Below are 27,286 nucleotides of genomic sequence, written 5' to 3' on the forward strand. Positions count from 1 at the left end.
GGAATGTGCAGGTTAAGGTGAATTGGCCATGGGAAATTACCCATAGTGCTCAGGGATGTGCAGATTAAGGTGGATTGGCCTTGCTAAATTACCCATAGTGCTCAGGAATGTGCAGGTTAAGGTGGATTGGCCATGCTAAATTGCCTGTCGTGTTAGGGGCCGGGGCAACGGGTCTGGATGGGTTGCGCTTTGGCGGGTCAGTGTGGACTTGTTGGGCCGAAGGGCCTGTTTCCACACTGTAAATAATCGAAAAAAAAGAACAGGGGTGTACTGTCCAAGGCTCTGGTCGGACCGCATTAGAAATATTGCGGGCCAGTATTGGGCCCCGCATCTCAGGATGGATGAGGAGGGGTTCCAGAGTAGGTTTACAAGAGTGATCCCAGGGATGAAGGGATTGTCCTACGAGGAATGGGTGAGGACTCTGGGTCTGTACTTGATGGACCCGAGAAGGGTGAGGGAGCAATCTGATTGAGACTTAGAGAACATTAAGAAGTCTGGATACAATTGGATGGGGAGAGATGGGGAGTTTCCACCGGGAGAGACTAGAACCCGGGGGCACAGTGAAGGGACAACACTGAGCTGTGGAGGAATGTCTTCAGCTGGGAAGGTGGTGAATCTGTGGAACTCATCGCCCCAGGGGGCTTTGGAGGCCATTTAAGACTGAGATAGGTAGTCTCTTGATGAGTAAGGGGGGGGGTCAAGGGTCACGGGAGAGTAGGGTTGAGAAACATATCAGCCATGATGGAATAGAGGAGTAGACTCGATGGGCCAAACGGCCTAATTCCGCTCCGATTTCTTACGCAGGTTCCCCTCCGAGCCCATCACCATCCTGACTTGGAAATATATATCAGCCGTTTCTTCAGTGTCGCTGGGTCAGAATCCTGAGACACCCTCTCTGAGGGGGCTGTGTGGGGGGGGGGTCCCTACACCACACAGGGATCAAGATGGCAGCTCACGCTCACCTTCTCATTGGGGGGGTCCCTACACTACATAAGGATCAAGATGGCGGCTCACCCCCACCTTTTCAGATGGGAGGGCCCCTACACCACACAGGGTTCAAGATGGCAGCTCTTCCCCATCTTCTCAGTTGGGAGGGGGTCCCTACACCACACAGGGATCAAGATGGCGGATCACCCCCACCTTCTCAGTTGGGAGGGGGTCCCTACACCACACAGGGTTCAAGATGGCGGCTCACACCCACCTTCTCTGTTGAGGCTGGGTCCCTACATTACACAGTGTTCAAGATGGCGGCTCAGCCCCCACCTTCTCAGTTGGGGGTGGTCACTACACCACACAGTGTTCAAGATGGCGGCTCCTGCCCACCTTCTCAGTTGGGGGGGGTCCCTACACTACACAGGGATCAAGATGGCGGCTCACCCCCACCTTCTCAGTTGGCGGCAGGTCCCTACACCACACAGGGTTCAAGATGGCAGCTTTTCCCCATCTTCTCAGTTGGGAGGGGGTCCCTACACCACACAGGGTTCAAGATGGCGGATCACGCCCACCTTCTCAGTTGAGGCTGGGTCCCTACATTACACAGTGTTCAAGATGGCGGCTCAGCCCCCACCTTCTCAGTTGGGGGGGGTCCCTACAACACACAGGGATCAAGATGGCGGCTCACCCCCACCTTCTCAGTTGGTGGGGGGGTCCCTATACCACACAGGGTACAAGATGGCAGCTCACCCCCACCTTCTCAGTTGGCGGCGAGTCCCTACACCACACAGGGTTCAAGATGGCGGATCACCCCGACTTTCTCAGTTCGGGAAGGGGTCCCTACACCACACAGGGTTCAAGATGGCGGCTCACCCCCACCTTCTCAGTTGCGGGGGTTCCCTACACCACACAGGGATCAAGATGGCGGCTCACCCCCACCTTCTCAGTTGGGAGGGGGTCCCTACACCACACAGGGTTCAAGATGGCGGATGATGCCCACCCTCTCAGTTGGGGGGGGTCCCTACACCACACAGGGATCAAGATGGTGGCTCACCCCCACCTTCTCAGTTGGGAGGGGGTCCCTACACCACACAGGGTTCAAGATGGCGGATGATGCCCACCCTCTCAGTTGGGGGGGGTCCCTACACCACACAGGGTTCAAGATGGTGGCTCACCCAACCTTCTCAGTTGGGAGGGGGTCCCTACACCACACAGGGTTCAAGATGGCGGATCACCCCCACCTTCTCAGTTGGGGGGAGGGGTCCCTACACCTCACAGGGTTCAAGATGGTGCCTCACCCCCACCCTCTCAGTTGGGGTGGGAGTTCCCTACACCACACAGGGTTCAAGATGGCGGATCACCCCCATCTTCTCAGTTGGGAGGGGGTCCCTACACCACACAGGGTTCAAGATGGCGGGCTCACCCCCACCTTCTCAGTTGGGGGGGGGGTCCCTACACCACACAGGGTTCAAGATGGCGGATGATGCCCACCCTCTCAGTTGGGGGGGGTCCCTACACCACACAGGGTTCAAGATGGCGGCTCACCCCCACCTTCTCAGTTGGGGGGGGTGTGCAAACGGGGGAATAAATCCTGGGCTCAGCCAGCGACACCGGGGCCCCCACGAGTGAACACAAAAACCCGGACTGCGGTGTTTATTGAAGGTAAAATGCCAGCAGCTTGACATGACTCCCAGAGTGCCGCCTGACTCGGTGACAAATTGTACCTCAGGCGCTGGTTGTGGGATGTGGTTCAGAAATCAAAGCCGGGGGGAGGGTGGGAAAGGGCTACAAAGTCAAACGAGAGACTTTTGATTCAGTGAGTCAGGCGTCGCTTTTAACGTGGCTTTCTCCCCCTTGACGGGGATGTCGAATTCTCTGGCAGTGAATGAAAGGTGGCGCCACTCTCTCAGAACGGGGACAGTCCGGGGATCAATCAGTTCTGTCGGAGAGAGGCAGGGCTCCTGGTGGGTGGGACCTTTCCTGTTCTGCTGTGCTCACTGTTCTGTCACTGGGGCGTTGCTCGGCGTTAGCTCCTGCTGTTTAAACAGCGTGTGCTTCCTGCAGTCAGAGACTAGCGATGGCTCTGCGTGTGTTACTTGTCCTTTACTGCCTCTCTCCGGGTAAGCTGCGAACCTCTTCTTAAGAACTCTTTCTCTTCAAGTGATTCTTTTGTGTCCCCGAGCTCTGTTGTTTTTTTGGGAGCAGCGTTTGAAGTTGGAAGCCTGTGTCCTGTGGGGTTCTGCAGGAGGGGGTCAATGTTGGGACCCCCCCCCCCCACCTTGTTGTCTGTGGTTCACTCAAACGATTTAGACTTGAATGTTGGAGGTGAAAATGTGTTGCTGGAAAAGTGCAGCAGGTCAGGCAGCGTCCGAGGAACAGGGGATTCGATGTTACGGGCATAAGCCCTTCCTCAGGAAATTCTGAGCCCTTCTTCTCTGAGGAAGGGCTTCTGCCCGAAACGTCGAATCTCCTGCTCCTCGCACGCTGCCTGACCTGCTGCGCTTTTCCAGCACCACATTTTCAGCTCGGATCTCCAGCATCTGCAGACCTCACCTTCTCCTTGTTGAATGTTGGAGGGTCAGTCTGCAAGCTTGCGGGAGGGACAAGGCGTGGTGTTTGGATAAACAATGATGAAGGATAGCTCTCGATTACTGGAGGATATAACTGGTCAGTGGCAAATAGAGTTCAGGATAAGTGCGAGGTGATGCACTTGAGTGGACCTAAGGGGCGACTTTTTCACGCAGAGGGTGGTATGTGTACGGAATGAGCTGCCAGAGGAAGTGGTGGAGGCTGGTACAATTGCAACATTTAAGAGGCATCTGGATGGGTATATGAATAGGAAGGGTTTGGAGGGATATGGGCCGGGTGCTGGCAGGTGGGACTAGATTGGGTCGGCAGGGAATGGGTTGGACCGAAGGGTCTGTTTCCGTGCTGTACATCTCTATGAGTCTCGGACGAGCAAGGCGAGGGAACACTAGGACCCTGAGAAACACCGAGGGTCAGAGGGAGTTCACCGGTCCCTTAAGGGGTTCTGAACGGTTATGGGATACTTGCCTTCATTAACCAAGGTGTCGAGTTTAAGAGCAGCGAGGGTTTGGCTGGCATCTGTACACAATGTGGGTGAGATCACACAGCGAGAGTATTGGTGGATCCCTCCTAGTATTCACATTATAGGAGGGATGGGACTGGGAGAGAGAGGGGGGGGGGCGGCGAGGGAGATTTACCAAGATGGTGCCTCTTGGTGGTGGGGCGGGGGGGGCGGAGATTTTCAGTTCTTGAAGAGAGATTGGGACAGACTGAGGGAGGAGGGGGCTTGTTTTCCTCATCGCGGAGGTGATGGGGGGGGGACGTGATTGAGACAGATAAGCTGATGAGGGGTATCGAACTTTCCCCTTGGGTGGAGGGATCAGTAACTGGAGGGGACAGGGAGATGGATGGATTTAAAGGAAGGGGCTGCAGGTTTAGAGAGAAAATGTTCTTCCCCCCAAAAGGCTGGTGGGAAATCTGGAACTCACTGGCTGTTAGCTCATCACATTGCTTCTGACTTGTGACCCTCAGTTACGATGTGACATAGTATCTCCCCCATTCACTTCCTGCCAGTCACTTCATCCAAGAATAGAATCTTTATCCTTTTGTCTAGAAAATGGAGCCAAAATGAGGCTGAGGGGCACAAAATTGGCTCTGCCTCATCGCAAACCATTAGCTTTCTTTTCTGTCCATTTGTTCATTCGATCTTGCCTTTGGCCAGGTTGGCATGTATTGCCCGTCCCTCATCGCCCAGAGGGCAGTTACAAGTCCACGGCTGTGAGGTCTGAAGTCACAACGATGGCAAAATCCTTCCCGAGAGGACGTTAGTGAACCAGATTTTTATTTCCACCCCCCCCCCCTCCAAACAATCAACAATGGATTTACGGTCATTTTAATTAAAAACATTTTAATTCCACATTTTTAATCGAATTTCACTGTCTGGCCTATGACAGGATTTGAACCCAGGCTCCCCCATGAGGCAACTGGGGGGTTTCTGGATTAAAAGGCCCGGTGATAAAGCTATTAGGTCACACCGAGGTTTCCAGTGATCTCACTTACTCCCTTGTAAAACCTTTCACTTGTAACTTCAATAGGGTTGGCTAGTCGCCTAACTCGGCCTAAGCGCTTTGTCAAGGTTAACCCCTTCTAGCAACAACAGCTTGACAACAGTTGCCTTGTCAAAGAATTGAGGAAACATAAGAGGTGCTACTGATTTTAAGGATCCCATTACACCCCTCCACGTTGTGGCTAACGTCTCTATTGGCATTCGAAAACTACTTTTATCGTGATGCAAGTGTTGGCTGGTTTACTTGTGATGGTCTTGCCAAGAAAGCAGACCCGGATTCCCCATTCCAATATTCAGCCACAGCCGAGTGAGGGAAAACCTGCCCTCAGCGACTCAAAACCCATTGGCGACATGGGATTGAACTTGACTTCCAAAATTTCCGAGTGAGCCACAACGATGAGGTACACTTCCTCTCAGGATCTTGCCTGCCAGAATAAGGAAGATCTGCTCCATGCAAATTCTTCGCCCCTCTCCCTCCCCTCACCGTCCAGGGTTCACCCAAGAGCAGCTGGACCAGAGGCTGTTGCTAGGCCAACAGGTTTGCGCAGCCGCATTCCACTCAGGCTAAAGTTGCTAACCCTGTTAATAATGAGCATGAAGTGACCGGATTGCCCCCAAATCCCATCTGGATTAGTAACGTCCTCCAGAGGAGGGGAAATCTGCCATCCTTTTCCCGTCTGGTCTATACATGACTCCATAGACTTGAGCTCCACCACTTCAAGGGGTGGGGGGGTGGGGGTTCATTCACCATCACCCCCGTATTCCCCCACATGCTCAGAACAAGATACTAAAACGATCCCTCAGAGCCTCGTTGCTAGGTGATTTAGCCAATCCCATATCGAGTAGTCATCTCACATCCAGAAGCCCAAAGAGTTCTATCAGAGGAAAACTTTGAGAAGAATTAAGGACGGGCATCAAATGGCCCTCGCATTTTCAGCTAACCTCTCCTATTTCCTCAGGAAATGCATGATCACAACGAGCTGTGGTCAACGCTACTGCCTCACAGCGCCAGCGGCCTGGGTTCAATTCCCGGGCCCTGCAGTGCCCAGGGAGGTGCGAACTGGGTGGGCTAGTCATGAGGAATGCAGGGATTGGGTGGGAGGGTTGATGTGGACTAGATAGGCCGAATGGCTGACTCTCACACTGTCGGGACTCTCCAATAATAGTATCCTTCCGGCTCTGCTTATAAACAGAGCTCCTTAGACTATCTCCCAACACTCTCTTCAACCGCAAACTCTATTTTTACCAGGGTCGGGTTCGGCCTGGCTGTTTACTTTGCTGCCTGTCGTCATGACGACCAACGAAATACAAAGCTCCCAGAGCGCTTGCCTCGGGCAATCCCATGACTAGAACATTCCTGCCAGGCTTGCTCGCAATTACAGCCTGAGAGCTGATGGAAGTGTCAAAGGAAAGGATTTGGAGTTCAGGGGGAGGGATGTCTCTCTGCAATTGGACAGGGTGGGCCCACACTTTCTGGGGGTATTGAGTGTGCGTGCAGTTTGAAGAGACGGGGGGGGGGAGATCTCCTGATCTGAGAATGGAGGTGGAGAGGGGAGTGCAGCCCAGGATTTCCCAGACGGATTCCTGGGACCGTGGGATGGAGAGAGACCGGATCGGGTTCGGATTATATTCACTGGGAGTCTGGAAGAACGTCAATTTTCCTGCTCCTCGGATGCTGCCTGACCCGCTGTGCTTTTCCAGCGCCACTCTAGACTCGGGCACCTCATTGAAACCTATCGAACTCTAACAAGGAGTGGGCAGGGTAAAGGATGTGGGCAGAAGTGGGGACTGTAGATGCGGGAGATTAGCGTCAAGATGAGAGTGGGCGCTGGGAAAGCACAGCAGGTCCCAAGGAGCAGGAAAATCGACGCTTCGGGCAAAAAGCAAGGATTCCTGATAAGACCATAAGACCTAGGGGTGGAAGTAAGGCCATTCGGCCCACCGAGTCCACTCCGCCATTCAATCATGGCTGATGGGCATTTCAACTCCACTTACCCGCATTCTCCCTTAATTCCTCATGAACATGGAGGGCACTTGCCTGAAACGTCGATTTCCCTGCTCCTCGGACCTGCTGTGCTTTTCCAGCGCCTACTCTAATCTTGAGGGTAAAGGATGATCCCAATGAACAGAGAGGGGGAGTCCAGAACCCGGCGGGGTTGGCGTTTGGTGGGGGTGAGGAGGGTGTGTGGTCACGGTCTAAGGATAGGACCGAGATGAGGAGAAATGTCCTCACCCAGAGAGTTGGGTGGGTGGGGGGGGAAATAGCTTCCATCGCAGAAAGCGGTCAGGAGCGAATATCGTTCTTGGGGCTGAAGGGTGCGCGAGAGAGAGGAGAACTGAGCTGGCCCACAATCCCATTGGATGGCGGGAAGGGCCGAATGGTCACACCTGTTTCTGCTTTGGGGGGGGGGTCATGAACTCCGAACACCCGGAAGTGCTTCCCAGCAAGAGATTAGTGACACACAAGCAGCCGTCTACTTCCAGGCCGGAGATTTCCTCGGGGAGTGGGGGGGGAGGGGGGGGGGGGGGCCTTGCTTTGATCTGTCACTGAAAGACATCCCTTTTGTACTCTGAAGTGGGATTTGAACACAAAACCTTTAATTTAAGCAATTCGGAACTCTGCCTGGCTTCGAAGACAGCTGCGCTCAAGCGATTGACCTCAGGGAAGACAAAGATAGAGAGACAGAGAGAGAGAGAGACAGAGAGAGAGAGAGAGATGAGAAAATGGGTCCCACACTGGTTTTAGCTTCCCATCCCTTGGCTCCTGCGGTTTATTTGACCTTAGATCCACTGCAACAAAGCTGTTTATATACGGAACGGTTCCGTTCTGTAAAAACTTCAAAGCACGTTTGACCAGAGACAACTAGGAATCGATCTTTCATGAGTCATACAGCAGGGAAACTCTCCCCTCAGCCCAACCAGTCTCATCCCGACCGGAATCCCAAGGCATCTGACCCATTCCCCTCCCAATTTTTCCTTTTCGTAACCTTGTCCAAATCTCTGTTTTAAACGTTGGAACCGCCCACTCACATCCGCCTCTGGAAGACCAATCCACGCGAGAACGCCTCTTCAAAAATTGCCACAGAGTCATCGAGAGGGGACAGCAGGGAAACAGACTCTTCGGTCCAACCCGGCCAGCCCAATCTACGTCCCACCTGCCAGCACCCGGCACGTACCTCCCAACCCAGATTCTGGACCAGTGGTGCTGGAAGAGCGCAGCAGTTCAGGCAGCATCCAACGAGCGGGGAAATCGACGTTTCGGGCAAAAGCCCTTTATCCAAACCCATATACCCATCCAGATGCCTTTTGGATGTTGCAATTGTACTAGCTACTTTACCACAGTGGCCATGCTTCCAACACCCCTCACCCACAGGCTGGGAAAAATCCCAGGTCTTTTTCAAACCTCCCCCTTCTCATCTCGATCCTCTTGAAGACCCCCAGCCGAGGGAAAGGACAACGTTAACTAAGCCCGTGACTGTTGAAACACGTTGGCAGGGTCAATGCTGGGAACTAGAGGGCACACTCTCCTGAGGAAGGGCTTAGGCCCGAAGCGTCGATTCTCCTGCTCCTCGGATGCCGCCTGACCTGCTGCGCTTTTCCGGCACACCACACTCTCGACTCCGATCTCCAGCATCTGCAGCCCTCACTTTCGCCTGGCACGCTCTCAGAATAAAGGGGTGCTAATTGAAGACGCAGAGATTTGATTCGATTAGATTCCCTCCAGTGTGGAAACAGGCCCTCCAGCCCAACCACTCCCACTACATTTATCCCTGACTAATGCACCTAGTACTAAGGGCAATCTGGCATGGCCAATCCACCCTAACCTGCACATCCCTGAGCACTATGGGTAATTTAGCATGGCCAATCCACCCCAACCTGCACATCCCTGAGCACTATGGGTAATTTAGCACGGCCAATCCACTCCAACCTGCACATCCCTGAGCACTATGGGTAATTTAGCATGGCCAATCCACCCCAACCTGCACATCCCTGAACACTATGGGTAATTTAGCATGGCCAATCCACTCCAACCTGCACATCCCTGAGCACTATGGGTAATTTAGCATGACCAATCCACCCTAACCTGCCGATCCCTGAGCACTATGGGTAATTTAGCACGGCCTATCCACCCTAACCCGCACATCCCTGGGCACTATGGGTAATTTAGCACGGCCAATCTACCCTAACCTGCACATCTTTGGACTGTGGGAGGAAACCGGAGCAGACACGGGGAGAATGTGCAAACTCCATGAGGAGGAATTTCTCCTTTTGGATGAAAGGCACTCTTTGGAAGTCACAGAGAACTCCTGGGAGGGGGCAGGGCCCCGGTGTATGTTTAAGATCGATAGATTCTTGGTCAGTCGGGGAATTGTGGGGATACAGGGCCAGTAAAGCAGACTTGAATTGAATTTATTGTCCGAGACACAGTGAAAAGCTTTGTTTTGCGAGCAATACAGGCCGATCACAGGTGAATGTTAAGAGTTTGCGAGTCCATTCAGTGTCTAACAACAGGAGGGTAGAAACTGTTCCTACACCGGCTGGTGTGTGTGTGTTCAGCCTTCTGTACCTTCTCCCCCGATGGTAGAGGCTGGAGAAAAACATTGCCAGGGTGGGATGGAGCTTTGAGAAGGCTGCCCGGCCTTTCCCTGACAGCGGGGCCTGGGAGATGGATCCTGTAGATGGGAGGTTGGGCCTTTGTGATTGTCCGGGCCGTGTCCACCCCTCTCTGTAACCGTCTCCCATCTTGAATTGGGTACACGGTTGCCATTACCGGGGCGCGATACACCCAGACAGAACGCTCTGGATGGCGCACCTATAAAAGTTGGCCAGGGTACTCGCCACATTTCCTGAGGGAGAAGAGACGTTGTTAGGCCGGTGTAACCGGTGCGTCCACATGGAGAGTCCAAGAAAGCTTGGTGTGTAAAGAATCTGGGATCGGCCCTGATTCTATTGAATGGGGTAGCAGAGTCAACGGGCCGATTGGCCTCTTCCTGTTCCTATCTTTCATGGTTTTATGACCTAATGGAGACTTGGCACCGCAATCAGTGTACTCACGGTCATAGAATCACACAGCTAGGAAACAGACCCTTCGGCCCCACTAGTCCCTGCTGACTGGACTAGTCCCATCTACCAGCACGTAGCCCATACCCACCCAACACTTATCCAAATGCTGTAACCCGCATCCATCACTTCCTCACTCAACCATTCTCTGAGTAAAAAAAAACTGCCCCCACGTCCTTCATAAATCTCTCCCCTTTCACTGTAAAAATATGCCCCCTAGTATTGAAATCCCCCCATCCCAGGGAAAAGATATTTGCCATTAACCATATCTATACCCCTCGCGATTTTGTAAACCTCTGTAAGGTCACCCCTCAACCTCCTACCCTCCGGTGAAAAGGGTCCCAACCTCTCGTTCTTATTCAAACCCTCAATTCCTGGTAAATCTCTCCTGAACCCTCTCCAGGATAATGCTATCCTTCCTATAACTCCAGGAGAGGTCTCGCCGATGTCCTGTACAACCTCAACGGGACGGCCCAACTCCTACACTCAAAGGTCTGAGCTATGAAGGTAAGTGTGCGAAACGCCTTCTTAACCCTTGACTATATATGACGCAAGCCTCATAGAATAATGTACCTGAACCCCCAGGACTCTCTGTTCCCACAACCCTACCCAAGGCCCGACTTTTAATTGTATAAGTCCTGTCGAGGGTTTACCTCAAAGCAATTTCAATGACCGATTCCAAAAGTCAATCCCACGGGCCTTCTTCATGGCTTTATCTCCCTGCCCTGCGAGGCTTTGTGACCTGCACAGCACGATCCCGCAGACCCTCCCGGATCCTACCACTCACCGTGTGCCCCTTTTGACTCGCTCGCCTCGCCGAAACGTAGCGACGATCTTTCCTTTTCCGTGCCTCGGCCTCCCACCTGACTAGAATGGTTCCACATTTTCAGTGCTGCTGTGTGGGCGAGAATGAGAGGGGACTGATCGCCTCGTCACCACTCCCTCGCTTTCCCCCTCTCGAAGGGGCTCGGGTCTCGGCCTCTAGGCCTGTAGGCCGCAGGCAAAGCCTCACCAGCTGCTTTTGTCTCGCAAGTCACTTTCTTTGCCAGTTTTTATCTCAAAATGCGTGGCAGAGACCATTTCCCCCTCCTTTTTCCTCTTCCCTTCGAATACCTGACAGGTTTCTCAGCTGTCATCCTCTGTGCTTGTTACCAACTCCATCCCATTTGGAGACCGCGTGTGGTCTCTCTTCCTTCACCTGTTGCGTCTTGAAATCATTCTTCGCCCTCGTTCATCTCTCCTTCCTTCCATTTATCTCCAGCGACCCCCTGCCCCACAACATTCTCTTCATTCCTCTCATCTCACCTTTCCATGGACTTTGAATTCTCCCTTTTCAGTTTCCTCCCATGATCATTTAATTCTTTTAGATGGCGGCCCACTTTGGACTTCCACTTAGCTTGACGATCGAATCTCGTTGCCCGGCCGATCAACGCTCCCTCATGGGTCGGCATAAAACTGATGAGAGCGTGAGGCCATTCAGCCCGTTCAGCCTGCCCCGCCCATCCAACGGCCGACCGTGATCTTCCTTCACTCCCACTTCCTCGCCTGTTGCCCCATGACCCTGTTGCCCCATGGCGTTGGCCCCTTCTCAGTTAGAAGACTCTGCATAGACTTCGCAAACCAACCCTGGGCAGAGTAGAAGTCCACAGATTCCCCTCAGACTCAGGAAATTCCTCGTCTCCGTCTTCAATGGGTGGCCCCTTACTCTGAGACCTTTGGACAAGGGGAAACACCCCCTTAACCTCTCCGCCGTCAAGTCCCTCGAAGAATCTTGCACGTTCGCCTCTCACTTTTTCAAAATGGCGCCAACCTACTCAACCCCTCCATCATGAGACATCCCCGGGATCAGCCTTTCACTGAACTGCTTCTGATGGCCGGTCTACCTCTCCCGAGAGAGGGAGGCAACAGAGCTAACCTCTGAGCCACTGTACTGCTCCCAACTGTTAGTGACGCCCATAAGCTAAGAACAAAGAAAATTTACAGCCCAGGAACAAGCCCCTTCGGCCCTCCCAACCTGAGCCAATCCAAATCTACTGTCTAAACCTGTCGCCCAATTCCGAAGCATCTGTATCCCTCTGCTCCCCACCTTAAATGAATCTACCTCTATCACCTCTGCTGGCAACGCGTTCCAGACGCCCCACCACCTTCTGTGTAAAGTACTTGCCGCATGTATCCCCCTTAAACTGTCCACATCTCACCTTGAAAGCTTAGGGGACTGTCGGAGAATATAGATATACTGGAGAGTTGGGCGGAGAGGTGGCAGATGGAGTTCAATCCAGGCAAATGTGAGGTGATGCATCTTGGCAAGTCTAATTCTAGGGTGAATTATACAGTGAACGGAAGAGGCTTGAGAAATGTTGATGGGCAGAGAGAGATCTGGGAATGCAGGTCCATTGTACCCTGAAGGTTGCTACATGGGTGGGTAGAGTGGTCAAGAAGGCATAGGGTATGTTTGCCTTCGTCGGACTGGGTATTGGGTGTAAGAGCTGGGAGGTCACGTTAAAATTGTACAAGACATTGGTTCGGCCGCATACCGTGTACAGTTCTGGTCGCCACATTCCCAAAAGGAGGTGGGCGCTTTGGAGAGGGCGCAGAGAAGGTTGGCGGGGATGTTGCCTGATATGGAAGGTCCCCGCGATGAAGAGAGGTTGAGTCGGTTAGGTTTGTTTGCATTAGATAAAAGGAGATTGAGGGGGAAGGGGGGAGGACTTGATTGAGGTTTACAAGGATGGATAGAGGGAAGCTTTCGCCCCAGGGCGAAGGATTCAATAACGAGAGGCCACGAGAGGTAAAAGCTAACGTCCGACCGAGCTGACCTTGCGCGGAAACGAGGTTTGAAATGTGCGCTCGTTTTTGTGGGCGGGCAAATGAAAGTCTGATTTTTTTTTTCTTCTTTCTCGCATCAGTCCTGGCCAGTTTTGAATGGAACAATAAGACCTGCTTTGACAAAACCATAAACCCGTGCCAAAACCTGCGGTCAGCCGTCAAGTGCAACGTGGTGCACCACTGTGCGAAGACCAGCTGGAGCCAGGCGAAAGTGGTAAATGGGCCTCTCTCAAGAGCCACCTCGCCTCCAGTGAGGCTGGGGGTTAATGACGCCACCCCATCTCCCATTCAGGGTGGGGGTTTTCATTCTCGCCATCCGATCTCTTACCCTGCTGCCGTGAGCAGCGTCCTGCGGCCTTCTTTCGAGATCGAGGTCAAACGGTTGCGTTTCGCAATGAGTGTATTCCAACACTCCTGGAATGAGCTAATCGGTTTTCTCAATTCCCTTTTCTTGCCCTAGCAAGCAGCAAGAACTGAACTCCCCCAAGTCTCCAGCCACACACAGATATCCAGCGGCGTTTCTCACTTCTCCCCCACCCCACCCCTCTCCTCCCCCACACACGCTTTTTCGGCTTTGGGTGGTTTACTTAGATTTCGACTTAATTCGCCAGTTCATAAGATCGCGGAGAGGGATTAGGCCATTCGGCCCATCGAGTCTGGCCCGCCATTCAATCCTAAGTAGCCAAGCTGGGAGAACACAGCTTCCCGCTTGTCCACTCTGGATGTTCTCCCAGCCTCCTGCTTATCTATCTTGGATTCTCTGCGGGGTCTTTTTTCAGTATCTGTCATTCAGTCATAACTAATATGCTCCTCACTCCCCATTTTCCTCCCTTCGCCCCCATATCCCTTCAACCCATCACCAAGTGAAAAATCTGCCTCACACCTCCTTACATTTATCCACAGTCCCCAGCACCCACTGTACGTTGGGCTTAACAAATTCCACAGATTCACAATTTTTGGGGGAGAATTTCTTTTTCTCCTCAGCTCTGTTTGACATTTGTTACCCTCTTCTCCTCCGACGATGGCCTCTCATCCCAGAATGCCCCACAACAGGAAGCATCAGCGCCATCTTGAATACCTCGATTGGATCTCCCCCTAAATTCCAGGCCTAAATCACTGTTCAATCTCTCTTCAGATGGTAAAACCCTTCACCTCTGGGATCAAGCGAGTGAACCTCACCTGAACTGCCTTCAATGCCACTTCACCTTCCCTCAAATAAGGGAACCAAAACTCTGCACGGCACTCCAGGTGCGGTCTCGCCAACACCTTGCAACAATATTTCCTTGCCTTTGCATTATATTCCTTTAACTGGAAGAGCCAAAGTTCAATTTGCTTTCTTTATCATCTGCTGTACCTGCATGCTGGTACACATGAACGAGAACACCGAGATCCCTCTGTATTGGAGAATACCGAAATCCCTCCCCGTTCAGATAAAGGCGCTCCTTCCCCATTTTTTCAGGACTTAGATTTTGGTCTCGTTGTGTTTCGCCCTCAGTACAGTGAAAAGTGGACAATGTGGCCAACACAACAACAACGCCATCTTGGGTACAAAGGTATCTGGGTACAAAATCTTCAACACAAAAATGGAAAAGCTCATCAGTACAGTTTTTCTTAGTGGACAGTAGCAAAACACATTTAAAAAAAAAATCATTGTCCTTCGTTGAGAGTAGAAAAACAAAGAAATAAAGTTAAAAGTTCAACATTACAGTCCTCTGTTAAGCCTTGGGCCTATATTCGCTTTCCCCATGTGGCATTCTCTCCCACTCCTTGGGCATGCTTTCACCCCCTCCCCCTGCTGAGTGCAAATCACCACCTGTTTTGGCACTGCCCACCCTCTAAGCGCTGCCACACTCGCTCACTCCACCACCGAAGGGAAGTGAGAAAACTAAATAAAGTTTAAAAAAAAGAGAAACGAGAGAAGAAAAAAAGCAAAGCAGCCCCAAATGGATGAGACCTGGGCTCAAGAACCTCGACTCAGCGTCCACCATCTTAGAAATCCTTCCACCATTTTGAATTGAAATGAATTGAATGGGTTTTTATTGTCTCGTATACTCACTTGCGAGAGTGCAGTGACAAGTTTGCAAACTCCAGTCTTGGAGAGGTGTATAAAATAGATCTCAAAAGCGAAGATGAGCCGCACTTTATCTTCCCTCCACCCCAATACCACCAATTATTGCCTAGAATTAATTTGTTCACACTCTCCACTTTCTGACCTCTCCGGTTGGGTGAACAACACTCATTGGAGATAGTTGCCTTCAAATCTAAACGCATGCGGTTGAAAAAGAGCCAAACTGACCCGGATCTTTGCCCCATTAAGTTAACCGGGTCATTTCGTCCCGTTGTACGGGCCTAATCCCGAACGGCAATTCCAACCAAACACTTTCTCACCTTCATTCTTTCTCAGAAAGACGATATCTGCGAGTTATGCAAGAAGTTCGTCAGGGTTGTGGCTGAGATGGTGAAGGACAAAACTGTGCAGGTACTGGTCAGAACGGTGGCGACTGGGGCGTACGTTGAGGTAAAATAGCCCGTCGGTGGAGGTAGGTCACTGAGGAGCCGAGGCTGCAGATGAAACCGATGCTGTTCAAAGTCCAGGAGGCAGCGGCTAACTCTGCCGTCACTCAAACAGCTCCCTCAGTATGGTCCAAGCGTCTGGCTTTCGAAGGAGGGGGCTGGGACAGAGAGTGCTGCCTTTCGAGGGCAGTTACGGATGGCCAATAGAGGCTCAGTGGTGAGCACTGCTGCCTCGCAGCGCCAGGGACCTGGGTTCGATTCCAGCCTCGGGCGACTGTCTGTGTGCGGAGTTTGCACTTTCTCCCCCTCGTGTCTGTGTGGGTTTCCTCCGAGCGCTCCAGTTTCCCCCCACAGTCCAAAGGTGTGCAGGTTAGGGTGGGTTGGTCATGCTAAATTAGTGTTAGGTGCATTAGTAGTGAGTAGGGGAATGGGCCTGGGTGGGTTACACTTCGGAGGGTTGGTGTGGACTTATTGGGCCTTGTTTCCACACTGTAGGGAATTTAATCTAATTAAGATATAATCAATAATACATCAGTCATTGCTCAGACCTTTGAGTGTAGGAGTTGGGATGTCATGTTGAGTTTGTACAGGAGGCCCCTTCTGGATTATTGTGCCCAGTTGCGTTATAGGAAGGATATTATTAAACTTCAGAAGAGATTTGCCAGGATGTTCCCTTAAATGGGAGGTTTTGAGTTAGAAGGAGATGGGACATTTTTCACCGGAGCGTAAGAGGTTGAGGAGTGACCTGACTGAGGTTTTTAAATCATGAGGGGCATAGATAAGGTGAACGGATGGCGTCTTTTCCTGAGAGTGGGGGATTACAGGACGAGAGGACATATTTTTCAGGTGATAGAGCTTTAAAAAGACATGAGGGGGGCAATGTTTTTTTAACATGTGGAATTAACTTCCTCAGGAAGTGGCGGATGCGGGTCTAGTCACAACGTTTGTAGAGTGTCCTTTTGCTCGGGGCGTTTAACTCCGAATTGCGCAAGGTGGGGACAATTTCTCAAATTGTTCTGTTTTCTCCTTGAAACAGGACGCGGTGGAAAACGCTTTACACGAAGGCTGCAATTTGATCCCAGTCAAACAATTTGCAGACGAATGTAACGACGTTGTCAATACCTACCTACCCATCATTATTCAGCTTCTTGAGGAAGAGTTGGTAAGTGTGCGAGTGCGTAGATAGAACGGGCAGGGTTACTATGTGGGCATTTGGCGGATGGCAGTGCAGTGGACAGAAAGGGGAATTGTCTGCTTTCAACATTCTCCCCCGTGTCTGTGTGGGTTTCCTCCCGGTGCTCTGGTTCCTCCCACTGTCCAAGGATGTGCTGGTGAGGGAGATTTGGCCATGCTAAATTACGCCTAGTGCCCAGTCAGGTGTAAGTTAGGGTGGATTGGCCATGCTAAATTACCCATAGTGCCCAGTGGTGTGTAGGTTAGGGTGGATTGGCCATGCTAAAATACCCATAGTGCTCAGGGATGTGCAGGTTAGGGTGGATTGGCCATGCTAAATTACCCATAGTGCTCAGGGATGTGCAGGTTAGGGTGGATTGGCCATGCTAAATTACCCATCGTGCTCAGGGATGTGCAGGTTAGGGTGGATTGGCCATGCTAAATTACGCCTAGTGCCCAGTCAGGTGTAAGTTAGGGTGGATTGGCCATGCTAAATTACCCATAGTGCCCAGTGGTGTGTAGGGTGGATTGGCCATGCTAAAATACCCATAGTGCTCAGGGATGTGCAGGTTAGGGTGGATTGGCCATGCTAAATTACCCAAAGTGCTCAGGGATGTGCAGGTTAGGGTGGATTGGCCATGCTAAAATACCCATAGTGCCCAGTGGTGTGTAGGTTAGGGTGGATTGGCCATGCTAAATTACCCATAGTGCTCAGGGATGTGCAGGTTAGGGTGGATTGGCCATGCTAAATTACCCATAGTGCTCAGGGATGTGCAGGTTAGGGTGGATTGGCCGTGCTAAATTACCCATAGTGCTCAGGGATGTGCAGGTTAGGGTGGATTGGCCGTGCTAAATTACCCATAGTGCTCAGGGATGTGCAGGTTAGGGTGGATTGGCCGTGCTAAATTACCCATAGTGCTCAGGGATGTGCAGGTTAGGGTGGATTGGCCATGCTAAATTACCCATAGTGCTCAGGGATGTGCAGGTTAGGGTGGATTGGCCATGCTAAAATACCCATAGTGCTCAGGGATGTGCAGGTTAGGGTGGATTGGCCATGCTAAATTACCCAAAGTGCTCAGGGATGTGCAGGTTAGGGTGGGTTGGCCATGCTAAATTACCCATAGTGCCCAGTGGTGTGTAGGTTAGGGTGGATTGGCCATGCTAAATTACCCATAGTGCTCAGGGATGTGCAGGTTAGGGTGGATTGGCCATGCTAAATTACCCATAGTGCTCAGGGATGTGCAGGTTAGGGTGGATTGGCCGTGCTAAATTACCCATAGTGCTCAGTGATGTGCAGGTTAGGGTGGATTGGCCATGCTAAGTTACCCATAGTGCTCAGGGATGTGCAGGTTAGGGTGGATTGGCCACGCTAAATTACCCATAGTGCTCAGGGATGTGCAGATTAGGGTGGATTGGCCATGCTAAATTACCCATAGTGCTCAGGGATGTGCAGGTTAGGGTGGATTGGCCGTGCTAAATTGCCTATCGTGCTCGAAGATGTGTAGGTTAGGTGTATGAGTCAGGGGTAGTGGGAATGAGTCTGGGGGTGGGTTACTCTTCTGTGGGTTGGTGTGGACTTGTCAGGCCGAAGGGCCTGTTTCCACACTGTAGGGATTTTGTGGGGAATTTTAATTCTATAGGGAATTAGTGTATGTGTGTGAGAGAGAGAGAGAGTGTGCGTAGGGAGAGGGGGACAAAAATGTTGGAAAAGATGGTGCTTTGCCATTTACAGGAGCCGTTTCTGCCCTCCCAGTTAGCTACGGGACAAAACCAAACCTGGTTTGGAAATCCCCAACCCGCTTCTTGCTGGAAATAATCGACAATTGCTGCCAAGACAAGGAGCCAAGGGGTTAGCTAAAGGGAGACGGGAGGAGCCGTTGCGTGCAAAAATGATCGCCGCGTTTTAATCCCTCCTGCGTTTTTTTTTCCCTTCGCCTCTCTCCACTAGGAACCGGATTCGCTGTGTGCTGCCCTCGGCCTATGCAAATCTCTGAAGGAAGGATCGCTCTCCAACAGAACTGCCAAAATAAAGACGGGGGTGGATAGTTTCTCACCAAAGTCTAACGAAGTCTGGAAACGAATCAGGGTAGGATTGATAGGAGGGGCCGCTGCGTAACAGAGAGAGGGGGGAGGGAAACGGCCTCTGTTTCTTTTTTTTGTCTCGATCTGAGCTAATTAGTGCGGCATCCAAATCCATTTTCGGGCTCCCAACTCGGGATGGATAGCATGGGTGTACTCCACCTGAGGGAGGAGCGTGATTCACAAATCACGAAGGCTTGTGGTTTTAAACACGCCCAGCCGTGCGACTTCTGATTTTTGTCCGCGCGCCAGTCCATTAGGTGATCTCTGTATCACAGCACGGAAACAGACCCTTCGGTCCAACCCGTCCAGACATCCTAACCTAATTTGCCAGCACCCGGCCCATATCCCTCCAAACCCTTCCTATTCATATACCCATCCAAATGCCTCTTAAATGTTGCAATTGTACCAGCCTCCACCACTTCCTCTGGCAGCTCATTCCATACACGTACCACCCTCTGTGTGAAAAAGTTGCCCCTTAGGTCCCTTTTATATCTTTCCCCTCTCACCCTAAACCTATGCCCCTCTAGTTCTGGACTTCCCCCCCTAGCCCAGGTAAAAGACCTAGTCTGTTTACCCTATCCATGCCCCCCCTCATGATTTTGATGCTGCCTGACCTGCTGCGCTTTTCCAGCAACACATTTTCAGCTCTGATCTCCAGCATCTGCAGTCCTCACTTTCTCCCCTCGTGATTTTATAAGGTCACCCCTCAGCCTCCGACGCTCCAGGGAAAACAGCCCCGGCCTGTTCAGCCTCTCCCTGTAGCTCAAACCCTCCAACCCTGGCAACATCCTTGTAAAACTTTTCTGAACCCTTTCAAGTTTCACAACATCTTTCCGATAGGAAGGAGACCAAAATTGCACACAATATTCCAGCAGTGGCCTAACCAATGTCCTGTACAGCCACAACATGACCTCCCAACTCCTGTACTCAATACTCCGACCAATAAAGGAAACTGGGCCTTCTTGACCAGCCCAGATATTATTGTGCTCTTAGATAACTAACTTCACTAACTGCGACAGGATTCAAGCAAGTGTCAGTCACTCACGTGATCCACTGTGGGAAGGACCTAGTGTAAAACAGCATTCTGTAGATATAACAAAGTCAGTGTTTCACAGCTCCCAGTGTTCAACTACTGTTGGAATATTGCGTGCAATTCTGGTCTCCTTCCTATCGGAAAGATGTTGTGAAAGGGTTCAGAAAAGATTGACAAGGATGTTGGAGGGTTTGAGCTACAGGGAGAGGCTGAACAGGCTGGGGCTGTTTTCCCTGGAGCTGAGGGGTGACCTTATTTGATTAGATTAGATTCCCTCCAGTGTGGAAACAGGCCCTTCGGCCCAACCAGTCCACACCGACCCTCCGAAGAAAACCCGCCCTCCGAAGAAAAGCCCGCCCAGACCCATTTCCCTCTGAATGATGCACCTAACACTATGGGCAATTTTTTAGCAGGGCCAATTCACTCTAACGTGCACATCCCTGAGCACTATGGGTAATTTAGCATGGCCAATCCACCCTAACCTGCACATCCCGGAGCACTATGGGTAATTTAGCATGGCCAATCCACCCTAACCTGCACATCCCTGAGCACTATGGGTAATTTAGCATGGCCAATTCACCCTAACCTGCACATCCCTGAGCACTATGAGTAATTTAGTATGGCCAATCCACCCTAACCTTCACATCCCTGAGCACTATGGGTTATTTAGCATGGCCAATTCACCCTGACCTGCACATCTTTGGACAGTGGGAGGAAACCGGAGCACCCGGAGGAAACCTATAGAGGTTTCCAAAATCATGAGGGGCGTGGATAGGGTGAATAGACAAGGTATTTTCTGTGGGGTGAGGGAGTCCAGAGCTAGAGGGGCATAGGCTTAGGGTGAGAGGGAAAAGATATAAAAGAGATCTAAGGGGCAACTTTTTCGCACAGACAGTGGAATGAGCTGCCAGAGGAAGTGATGGGGGCTGGTACAATGACAACATTTAAGAGGCATCTGGATGGGGACATGAATAGGAAGGGTTTGGAGGGATATGGGCCGGGTGCTGGCAGGTGGGACTAGATTGGGTTGGGAGATCTGGGAAGGGTTGGACCGAAGGGTCTGTTTCCGTGCTGTGCATCTCTATGACTCTAATTACAGTGCGTGGTAGGAACAGTTCGGTCAACTGTCCCATGATTGTCTCCCTGTTGAACCAGGTACCCCTTCCCAAAGACAAGTACACATGTGACTCCTGTGTCATTGTTCTGAAGAAGCTGCAACGATTATTGCCTGAGGAGAGAACGGAGGTGAGTTATTGTCTTCTGTTCAAATGATGCTATGATTCTGAAAGGGGAGAGACAGCTCGTGTCTCAATCTATGGATCTGCATTTTAACCTATTCTCCCCCCACTCCCCCCGCCCCCCCCCCCCCCCTTGTCTTCATTGAGATGCGGGTGTCACTGACTCCTTAGTAACTCAAATTTCTTCCTTGAACCGCTGCAGTCCCGTGTGGTGTAGGGACCCCCCCCCCCCCCTCACACAGCGCCCTCGGGGTGGGAGTCCCAGGATTCTGACCCTGAAGGAACGGCCGATATATTTCAGAGTCGGGAGGGTGAGAGGCTCGGAGGGAAACTTGCAGGGGGGGGGGGCCGGTGTTCCTGCTGCCCCCTTGTCCTTCCCGATGGAAGTGGCCGTTGGGTTTGGAAGGTGCTGTCTGAGGAGCCTGGGGGAGTTGCTGCAGTGCGTCTTGTAGATGGTACCCACTGCTGCTCCTGAGCGTCGGAGGGGGTGGAGGGAGTGGGTGTGGGGACAATCGAGCCGGGGGGGGGGGGCTGCTTTGCCCTGGATGGTGTCGAGCTTCTCGAGTGTTGCCGGAGCAGCTTCCCGCCCCCCTCCCCAATCCATGGCAAGTGGGGAGTATTCCCTCACACACCCTCCTGACTTGTCAGTGGTGGGGAGTTACTTGCCTGGCAATAGCGATCATAACATGACGGAGTTCATTTTTGAATTTGAGCGTCAAACAGTCATTTTTGAAACTAGGGGTCCTGAAACTGCAGTTACGCATTGGAGGCCGACTATGACGGATTGGGAAAATACAGCTGTCAGCCGATAGGCATTTCAAGAGTCACATGATCTGCAACAGAAACATGGCTGTCAGGCACCAGCTTCCAATGAGGGTGACGATTCGACTGTGGGCTTTCAGGCGTTAACTATCACATCAGGTCATGGGAAGTGGAGAGTCCCTGAGGATTGGGAACAATTTCGAACCCCTCACTGGAACTGATAAATTAACACATGAATGCGTGCTGCCAAGAAACACAGGAAAAGCTTCTCTGGGAATAGATTAAAAATTAGCCAGGGCAAAGGTCGTGTTGAGGTCCCAAGTCGCTCCTTGGCATAAAACGTCAGGGTCGACCCAGAGGCCACCCATTCGGGACTGGCACCCTCCTAAAAGCAAGTGACTGCCAATCCCACAAACAGAGCCAGGGACCCGGGTTCGATTCCAACCTCGGGGCGACTGTCTGTGTGAGAGTTTGCACATTCTCCCTCCGTGTCTGCGTGGGTTTCCTCCGGGCGCTCCGGTTTCCTCCCACAATCCAAAGACATGTAGTTTAGGTGAACCTGCCATGTGAGATTGTTCAGGGATTAGATTAGATTAGAGCTGAGGGGTGACCTTATTTGATTAGATTAGATTAGATTCCCTACAGTGTGGAAACAGGCCCTTCAGCCCAACAAGTCAACACCGACCCTCCGAAGAGCAACCCCCCCCCCTGACTAATGCACCTAACACTATGGGTAATTTAGCACGGTCAATCCACCCTAACCTGCCCAGCCCTGAGCACTTTGGGTAATTTAGCACGGCCAATCCACCCTAACCTGCCCAGCCCTGAGCACTTTGGGTAATTTAGCACGGCCAATCCACCCTAACCGGCACATCCCTGAGCACTATGGGTAATTTAGCACGGCCAATCCACCCTAACCTGCACATCCCTGAGCACTGTGGGTAATTTAGCACGGCCAATCCACCCTAACCTGCACATCCCTGAGCACTGTGGGTAATTTAGCGTGGCCAATCCACCCTAACCGGCACATCCCTGAGCACTATGGGTAATTTAGCATGGCCAATCCACCCTAACCTTCACGTCTATGGGCTGTGGGATGAAACCGGAGCACCCAAAGGAAAACCCACGCAGGCACGGGGGAGAATGTGCAAACTCCACGCAGACAGTCGCCTGAGGCTGGAATCGAACCTGGGACCCTGGTGCTGTGAGGTAGCAGTGAGCCACCGTGCCGTGCCGATATGTAGGTTAGGTGCATTAGTCAGGAGGAAAGGGGGAAGTGATGGGGAATGGGCTTGGGTGGGATACTCTTCAGAGAGTAAGTGTGGACTTGTTGGGCTGTAGGGATTCTGTAGGGAGAAATGTTGGATGAAGGCGAACCAAATTGGGAAGGTGTCCCTCTCTCTCTCTCTCTCTCTCTCTCAATCCCTCTCTTCCTCTGTCATTAGAGGTTTAACCTGAAGATCGCGGGTGAGGGGGAGCCTTGAGGAGGACACCCCTTCATTGGCCTTCCAATGATACCCACTGTTCTGCCTGTACTTCTACAGACGTTGCCTGTCCACGTGGGGTTCTGTGGTACAATGCAGAGTCCGCCTGTTGCGGGCCAGACGTTAGATTCCTCGCTGAGATCAATTCATTCCCGGTGCACTCAGGGTAGCACTGTTTAGTGCTGACCCAGCGGCAAACACATTTGCTATTTCAAGAAAACTGATCGGGTTTCAGAGCGTGGGCGGGTGACTCTTATGTTTTTTATCCCCCCCTTGCAGATGCAAGTCAAAACAAGAACCGAAATATAGACGCGCTGCTGCCCTGAATAGTCTGTGTTGTTTAGACCATTTGCTCTTTGCTTTTGAAAACTTGTCTCTGCCAACAGGTTGCCATCGCCACGCTGCCCCGCCAGGTCTGCTCCCGGCTGACGGGCAAATACCTGGCAAAGTGTCGGGATTTTATGGAACGGTTCGGGGATACCGCTATTGATCTGCTGTTTCGAGAAGTGCAGCCCGGTGCTGTGTGTGAGACTCTCCACGTCTGTTCCACTGTGGACTCGAAGGAACCGTGTACGTATCCCAGAGAAACTGCCTTTAAAACTCACCCCCTATTTGTTCTGAACGCAGAGGCTGTGGTGACTTGCGCGTCAAACATCAGGTTTTCAATTCCCCTTCTGTGGCCGAGCGAGTCTCTCCAGCAGCTTTACAGCTAAGAAAATGATTCCACTCTGTGTTCTAGACTCCTCTACTCTGCAACATCTCACACGTGTACCAGCAGAACACGGCTTGTTCAAATATTCGTCTCTAGAGATACCCCCTGTCTCAGTTATCACAGGAGTATTGAGTCCAGGAGTTGGGAGGTCATGTTGCTGCTGTCGGTTAGGCCACTGTTGGAATACTGCGCGCAATTCTGGTCTCCTTCCTTTCGGGAGGATGTTGTGAAAGGATTCAGAAAGGATTGGCAAGGATGTTGCCAGGGTTGGAGGATCTGAGCTACAGGGAGAGGCTGTGGCTGTTTTCCCTGGAGCGTCGGAGGCTGAGGGGTGACCTTATAACATCATGAGGGGGCATGGATAGGATAAATAGGCAAAGTCTTTTCCCTTGGGGTGGGGGAGTCCAGAACTAGAGGGGTATAGGTTTAGGCTGAGAGGGGAAAGATATAAAAGGGACTTAAGGGGCAACTTTTTCACACAGAGGGTGGTACGTGTGTGGAATGAGCTGCCAGAGGATATGGTGGAGGCTGGTACAATTGCAACATTTAAGAGGCATTTGGATGGGTATATGAATAGGAAGGGTTTGGAGGGATATGGGCCGGGTGCTGGCAGGTGGGACTAGATTGGGTTGGGATATCTGGGACGGGTTGGACCGAAGGGTCTGTTCCCGTGCTGTCCATCTCTATGACCCTAAATGATTGACCATGTTAGGCCAAGTAGAATTTCCATCTCTTTTCATCAATATTGGAGACACTCCTTTTTTAAAAAAAAAATAAATCACGGAACGATTAAAATATAAACTCACTGGAGTTTTGAAGACTGATAGGTATTAGACAGGTTCAATGCTGTTTTCCCCTTCACAGGGAATCAAGGCAATAATAGAAATAGATGGGCTGTTTCCACGAGCAGATAAGACTAGGCCAAGAGACAGCTAAGATGATCAGAGGATTAGATAGGGTAGTCAGTGAAAGTCTTTTCCCTCGGGTGACAACGTCAGCTTGTACAAGGGGCCTTGGCTTCAAATTAAGGGGCGACAGATTTAAGACCGAGGTCAGAGGCAGGTTCCTTTACTGAGAGAGTGGTAAGGGCGTGGAATGCCCTGCCTGCTAATGTAGTCAACTCAGCCACATCCGGGAGATTTAAACAAGTCCTGGGATGATGATGATGGGAGGATGGGCTTAGATGAGTTCACAGGTCAGCGCAACGTCGAGGGCCGTTCTGCGCTGTATGTTCGAAGAGGACATGGCCTGGATTTTAGAGGAAGCAGGGTTAAAACTGAACTGAGGGGAAACCTCTTCACCCAGAGGGTTGTTAATCTGTGGAATTCCTTGCCCAGGGAAGTAGTTGACGTTCCTTCAGTAAAGCTAAGGTAGATACCTTTTTGAAAAATAAAGGAATTGAGGAATATGGTGCAAACGCGGGGAACTGGAGCCGAGTCCTTGGAAGGTTTAGCCATGATCCTAATGGTTGGCAGAGCACACTTTAAAGGCCGGATGGCCTACTCCATGTTCTTCCATTCATGGGGACTGTGGGCACACTCTCTGAATAAAAGGGGTGCCAACTGAAGGCTGGCACGAGGAGGAATTTCCTCTCTCAGAGGTTTGAGAGTCTTTGGAAAACTGTGGGTGGGGGAACAGGCATTGTGCATGCTTAAGCTGGGATTCTTGATCAGTTGGGGAATTCCAGTTTCTACCTCTGACAAACCCAACTGGAGTCTAGATTAGAGTGGCGCTGGAAAAGCACAGCAGATCAGGCAGCATCCGAGGAGCAGGAAAATCGACGTTTCGGGCAAAAGCCCTTCGTCAGGAATGCAGGCGGAGAGCCTGAAGGAACGCCTCCCAGCAGAGCGCTTTAGGGAACATCTCCGGGACACCCGCACCAATCAACCACACCGCCCCGTGGCCCAACATTTCAACTCCCCTCTCCCACTCTGCCGAGGACATGGAGGTCCTGGGCCTCCTCCACCGCTGCTCCCTCACCACCAGACGCCTGGAGGAAGAACGCCTCATCTTCCGCCTCGGAACACTTCAACCCCAGGGCATCAATGTGGACTTCAACAGTTTCCCCTTCCCCCACCTCACCCTAGTTCCAAGCTTCCAGCTCCGCACTGTCCCTATGACTTGTCCTACCTGCCTATCTTCCTTCCCACCTATCCACTCCACCCTCCTCTCTGACCTATCACCTCGTCCCCCTCCCCCACTCACCTATTGTACTCTATGCTACCTTCTCCCCACCCCCACCCTCCTCTCATTTATCTCTCCACCCTTCAGACACTCTGCCTGTATTCTGGCTATTGCCTGACACGTCGATTTTCCTGCTCCTCGGATGCTGCCTGACCTGCCGTGCTCTTCCAGCACCACTCTCACCTCGGCTCTGGTTTCCAGCATCTGCAGCCACTGTTTATACCTAACCTCAACTGGAGCTGACCCTTATCATGTTTTCATTTCATTGAATGGACCCGGGCACAACCGCTTTCAAACTAGGGTTTGGTGACAGATTTAGGAATGGTCATTGGAGCCACTGGAGATTTTCCAACATGGTAGGGCTCTGGGGGAGTGTTGGTGAACAAAGAGACCTAGGGGTGCACGTGCACAGCTCTTTGGAAGTGGAGTCGCAGGTAGACAGGGTGGTGAAGCAAGTAGTTGGCACACGTGCCTTCATTGGTCAGCTCACAGAGTGCCGGAGTTGGGGTGTCATGTCGCGGCTGTACAGGGCATTGGTGAGACCACTTTTGGAATCGCCAATTCTGGTCTCCTTCCTGTCGGAAGGATGTCATGAAACTCGAAAGAAGTGATTGACCAGGATTGAGCTACAGGGAGAGGCTGAACAGGCCGGGGCTGTTTTCCCTGGAGCGTCGGAGGCTGAGGGGTGATCCTGATAGAGGTTTATAAGATCGTGAAGATCATGGATAGGGTGAGTAGACAAGGTCTTTTTGTTTTCCCCGGGCCATGGGAGGCCATGGAGGACATAGTGTTAAGGTGAGAGGGGAAAGATTGATAAAGGCAACTTTTTCACACAGAGGGTGGTACGTGTATGGAATGAGCTGCCAGAGGAAGTGGTGGAGGCTGGTACAATTGTAACATTTTAAAGGCATCTGGATGGGGACAAGGATTTAGAGGGATATGGGCCGAGTGCTGGGACTAGATTAGGTTAGGACATCTGGGCCGGCATGGACGAGTTGGGCCGAAGGGTCGGTTTCCGTCCTGGACAGCTCTGTGAGTCTAACAATTTCCTCTTGCCGAATGCACAGCAGCAGAAGCCGGCTTGGCACCGTCTCATTCCTCAGCACGTCGCCCCCACCTCAGATCCAGGCTGAAGCGCGGAACGCATCCATTTACTGTTGCTCACCTCGTCGCAACCGTTTAATCAGAATC

At 51.8% G+C, this 27,286-nt stretch overlaps 1 protein-coding gene across 1 annotated transcript in view; it reads left to right on the forward strand.

Annotated features, from left to right (window-relative positions):
• Positions 1 to 2,930: 2,930 nt before the first annotated feature.
• LOC132837058 (pulmonary surfactant-associated protein B-like) overlaps positions 2,931 to 27,286 on the forward strand; it is a 30,495-nt gene continuing 6,139 nt past the window's right edge. Inside the window, exons 1-7 of the mRNA XM_060856735.1 lie at positions 2,931 to 3,053; positions 12,994 to 13,127; positions 15,318 to 15,392; positions 16,464 to 16,589; positions 18,549 to 18,686; positions 20,871 to 20,960; positions 23,586 to 23,769. Of these exons, the coding sequence (XP_060712718.1) occupies positions 3,011 to 3,053; positions 12,994 to 13,127; positions 15,318 to 15,392; positions 16,464 to 16,589; positions 18,549 to 18,686; positions 20,871 to 20,960; positions 23,586 to 23,769 (790 nt within the window). The 5' untranslated portion in view covers positions 2,931 to 3,010. The remainder of the gene's footprint in view (positions 3,054 to 12,993; positions 13,128 to 15,317; positions 15,393 to 16,463; positions 16,590 to 18,548; positions 18,687 to 20,870; positions 20,961 to 23,585; positions 23,770 to 27,286) is intronic.

Source organism: Hemiscyllium ocellatum, chromosome 48 (assembly GCF_020745735.1).
Source record: "Hemiscyllium ocellatum isolate sHemOce1 chromosome 48, sHemOce1.pat.X.cur, whole genome shotgun sequence".
Taxonomy (NCBI): Eukaryota; Metazoa; Chordata; class Chondrichthyes; order Orectolobiformes; family Hemiscylliidae; genus Hemiscyllium; species Hemiscyllium ocellatum.